Raw genomic sequence first — 4,752 nt, 5'->3', positions numbered from 1 at the left:
AATAAAACCATATTTTATAAAAAAATAAAATAACCTAAACGCTAACTCCTACTTATCAACTCATGCGATGTCCGCCCCATAGGACGTGCAATGTACGTGCATGTTGAACATTTTGTTTTGAAATGAATGACACAAGTCCTCCGAGATATCCATCGCGAAATCTGTTTAATAAATCGACAAACTTCCTTAACGAGACTAGCCACGGTGTTAGCCCACATACACGTGACGTCTGAGTGCTCCGGGGCTGGAGATGGAGATGAAAACATCCCGAGGTTAGGGAAGCAGATTTTGAGAATCCAATCCTGGTCTGGAGAAATATGTCGGCATTTATAGCGTCCCTTGGAAATTGTAGAGTCACAATCTTCCACTCAATTTATACATTCATTCACTTTATATTCCATAGCGGTTAATTTTCCACTAAATTTAATCGTATGGGTTGGTCCTTTAAAGTTTGACCCTCATAAATAAATCCAATTAAATTCAAATAATTGTTTTATTGTGAATTTTTCATCCCTACGTGCGGATAAATTCTAAAAATATCTCGATTTCGATTCAGCAGTTGTCATGGTAACCAGTCTGATTCTGAATTTGTCCGATGATTTTGAATTCATTCTGGTCATTTTTTTCCTGGTCTAATCTGATTAAACACAGATCTGTAATTCCACTTTGATACTACACGTTCCAGCCAACTAGAGGAGTATCCGAATGTAATCAGATATCTGGTTTAATCAGGTTGGTCCTGGTTTGTTCAGTTTTTAACTGGGGAGGAGATTGTACAATAGTACAGCTCCACAAAACATTATAGGCTTACGAAAGGGTTTAAGAGAAAATAGAAATGACCTACATTGAGTCACCTGATTGATCATATAGATTCTCTTTAGGTATACCCGATTCTTCCGAAATCTAGACCCCTCGCACACCCATTTGTTTGTGCTAGTTCGTGGCTACAAAAATGTTACTCACTGAACAACATACAGGATGATTGTCAAAAGACAGTGACGACAGTACATATCGGTCCATTTCCCGAGAAATCGTGGATAGGTTGTATGGAACCGTGCACCTTGATGTTTACCTGAAGTTAAGTAGGACAACGCTCTACCGACTGTTCCACCATCCGTGCTAACAAGACAGATGAGTAAACGTTGATATATCGTTTCACAAGCGTTGTAAAGTAAATAAAGGATGCCTCCCTCGTTCAGGCGAGGATAGGTCCAGCTCCCTGACCAAAACAAACCATGCTGAGTCCTCAAAGTCGATACTTACCGGTCTTGTTTTTTTAATAAAGAGCGTTACGATTTGACCGGATGGGAGACATGTTACTCCTGCCAGTCCAGGTTATGGCATTTCTGTGCACCATTGAAACAAATCTCGATGGCGAATAACTTCATTCGTAAATAGATCAATTAAAATGGGTTGAATGTAAGATGAAATTTATAAATCCGATAGCTTCTAGGTTCAATTATATGTGTAATTTTGAAGAATGTGACCTGTTGTGTGGTTATTGGGTTTGTGATAACTTCTTTTGTACTTGAGAAGCGTATGTAAAAACTAGATCTAGCAGGGTACCCCGTCCAGGGCACCAGACGTGCGTGATGTGTCGCGATACATTTTTGAGGTTTTTGTTTTTAAATTTAATTTTACAAATATAATTATTTGGCCTTTCGGGTTTAAATTGTTTTTATCCACGTGTATGCACGGTTCCTTTGGCCGATAGCCTGATAATTGATAGCTAATCGCCTTCTGAGTACATGAAAAGTGATTTTTATATCACATGCAAAAATGCATGTCAAACCTGTGGAAGAGTAGAAAGCAATTTTCTCTAGGTGATATACCCATATAATGTATAAATAAACATTCGTGAAAGGTCGCCCCTTCAACCGTTAAAGTTCTTCTCTAAAAATTAAACGAAAGAAAGCGATCAAAATTTGGTAAATTGAAATTGATTTGAACTCGTGTGAAATTGGACCCCTAGTAGCTATATTTCTCAGGTCTTTGGTCCCGAGAGGCTACAACACAATCAACAATAATAATAAAGATACTCGCTGAGAATCCACTGTAATTAAACTGTCTCCACCGAAATTTATAATACAGAAACATTTCCTATTTAAACGCTTTCGACGTGATATGCGATTTAAACTAGTGTAGCGTATTTCACCTTGTACGTGACATTAGCGATTTCCTCCACACCCAATTCTAGTTAAACATCTCAGTTTTATGTATGTAATTAACTCCCTTAACGAATTTCCTTCAGACCTCCCCTTCGCCCTCTCTCTTCTTCTCCCTGTTATTTATCTCTTGTTCTCTGTACACATACATTCTGTTTTCCTCTAACATTATAATATACCTACTACTGCACCAAGCGTCGCTCTTTATCATTGTAACGACACGTTCGTTGTGACACTCGCCACATGACAAAATCATCATTGCAACACTCTCGACATCACTTCATATAGAGACTGGAAGTTTTCAACTCGATTAAATTGCTTTTCGTGAGTTACCTATTCATTAATAGTAACTATAATTAAATATGTATAAATGTTAATCGCCAGTAAACGACAAAAACGTCACTGCATGCAACACAACATCCATATACGACACATAAAGTCACTGCATGCAACACAACATCCATATACGACACATAAAGTCACTCCAGAAAACACAACATCCATATACGACACATAAAGTCACTGCATGCAACACAACATCCATATACGACACATAAAGTCACTCCAGAAAACACAACATCCATATGCGACTCATGGCGTCATCACAGATTAAAACATCCATATACGACATATACAGAAGACAGAACATCAGGTAGGATATATAATGCCTTTGCATAACATCTTATTATACAAGATGTCTCACATTTGCTTCGCAATTGCCTATGCTTCTTTGCCAACATACGTATGTTCGCGTTGTCGCCATGTAGCCGTCGTAAGTTCGCGGTGCAATCGTATGTTGGCGTTGTCACCATGGTGCCGTCGTATGTTGCTCTTGTCAACATGGTGCCATCGTATGTTGGCGTTGTCGTCATTGTGCCGTCGTATGTTGCCTTTGTCGTCATGGTGCCGTCGTATGTTGGCGTTGTCGTCATGATGCCATCGTATGTTGGCGTTGTCACCATGGTGCCATCGTATGTTGGCGTTGTCACCATGGTGCCGTCGTATGTTGCTCTTGTCAACATGGTGCCATCGTATGTTGGCGTTGTCACCATGGTGCCATCGTATGTTGGCGTTGTCGTCATGATGCCATCGTATGTTGGCGTTGTCACCATGGTGCCATCGTATGTTGGCGTTGTCACCATGGTGCAATCGTATGTTGGCGTTGTCACCATGGTGCCGTCGTAGCCTAAGTTGGAGATGTCGTTGTCACCATGGTGCCATCGTATGTTGGCGTTGTCACCATGGTGCAATCGTATGTTGGCTTGTCACCATGGTGCCATGGTGCTATGATGCGTATGTTGGCGTTGTCGGTGCATTGTTGCGTTGTCACCATGTGCGTATGTTGCCTTGTCACCATGGTGCCGTCGTATGTTGCTCTTGTCAACATGGTGCAATCGTATGTCATGGTGCCGTCGTATGCGTTGTCGTCATGATGCCATGGCGTTGTCGTCGTTGTCATGGTGCCATCGTATGTTGGCGTTGTCGTCATGATGCCATCGTATGTTGGTGTTGTCACCATGGTGCCATCGTATGTTGGCGTTGTCGTCATTGTGCCGTCGTATGTTGCCTTTGTCGTCATGGTGCCGTCGTATGCTGGCGTTGTCGTCATGGTGCCATCGTATGTTGGCGTTGTCGTCATTGTGCCGTCGTATGTTGCCTTTGTAGTCATGGTGCCGTCGTATGCTGGCGTTGTCGTCATGGTGCCGTCGTATGCTGGCGTTGTCGTCATGGTGCCATCGTATGTTGGTGTTGTCACCATGGTGCCGTCGTATGTTGCTCTTGTCAACATCGTGCAATCGTATGTTGGCGTTGTCGCCATGGTGCCGTCGTATGTTGCTCTTGTCAACATGGTGCCATCGTATGCTGGCGTTGTCGTCATGTTGCCGTCGTATGCTGGCGTTGTCGTCATGGTGCCATCGTATGTTGGCGTTGTCGTCATGATGCCATCGTATGTTGGTGTTGTCACCGTGGTGCCATCGTATGTCGGTGTTGTCACCATGGTGCCATCGTATGTTGGCGTTGTCGTCATTGTGCCGTCGTATGCTGGCGTTGTCGTCATGGTGCCATCGTATGTTGGCGTTGTCGTCATAGTGCCATAGTATGTTGGCGTTGTCGTCATGGTGCCGTCGTATGTTGGCGTTGTCATCATGGTGCCATCGTATGTTGGCGTTGTCGTCATGGTGCCATCGTATGTTGGCGTTGTCGTCATGGTGCCGTCGTATGTTGGCGTTGTCACCATGGTGCCAACGTATGTTGGCGTTGTCGTCATGGTGCCGTCGTATGTTGGCGTTGTCGTCATGGTGCCAACGCCATGAAACACATAAAACTGTTTATGATATGTAATTAGAAACCAACACAAAAAACGACACGTTTCTCTGAATTTTCCAATTAATTTTAGATATTTCAATTTAGCTGAATTTATCTTTCACTTTGTAAAACCTAAAAATTTTAATATATCTGCCTGTGGAGAATCGAGACAAGAATCTTAAGAACAACGCGATGCGACGGAAAAAACTTTTATAATAAATATATTTATATTAGATATGAACTATTAATCCATCTATGTCGTCAGTTGGCAGTCTTTTTA

General features: G+C 42.3%; 2 protein-coding genes across 2 annotated transcripts; both read right to left on the bottom strand.

Annotated features, from left to right (window-relative positions):
• Positions 1-1,968: 1,968 nt before the first annotated feature.
• LOC132565672 (trophinin-like) lies at positions 1,969-3,337 on the bottom strand. Its single transcript, XM_060230368.1, has 2 exons — positions 2,869-3,337; positions 1,969-2,006 (listed from the first exon to the last, which is right to left on the bottom strand). The coding sequence occupies exons 1-2, from the start codon at positions 3,335-3,337 to the stop codon at positions 1,969-1,971; spliced, it is 507 nt and encodes a 168-aa protein (XP_060086351.1).
• A 14-nt stretch (positions 3,338-3,351) lies between these two features.
• Positions 3,352-4,464, bottom strand: LOC132565671 (trophinin-like). The gene has a single exon (XM_060230366.1). It carries the CDS (start codon positions 4,462-4,464, stop codon positions 3,352-3,354), a length of 1,113 nt encoding a protein of 370 aa, XP_060086349.1.
• Positions 4,465-4,752: the final 288 nt, after the last annotated feature.

The sequence above is a fragment of the Ylistrum balloti genome, unplaced genomic scaffold, assembly GCF_031769215.1.
Source record: "Ylistrum balloti isolate Yb309-2 unplaced genomic scaffold, AGI_CSIRO_Ybal_v1 Utg369730, whole genome shotgun sequence".
In the NCBI taxonomy this organism is placed as follows: Eukaryota; Metazoa; Mollusca; class Bivalvia; order Pectinida; family Pectinidae; genus Ylistrum; species Ylistrum balloti.
Note: the sequence above shows the minus strand (reverse complement) of the source record. Positions and strands in the feature narration are given on the sequence as shown.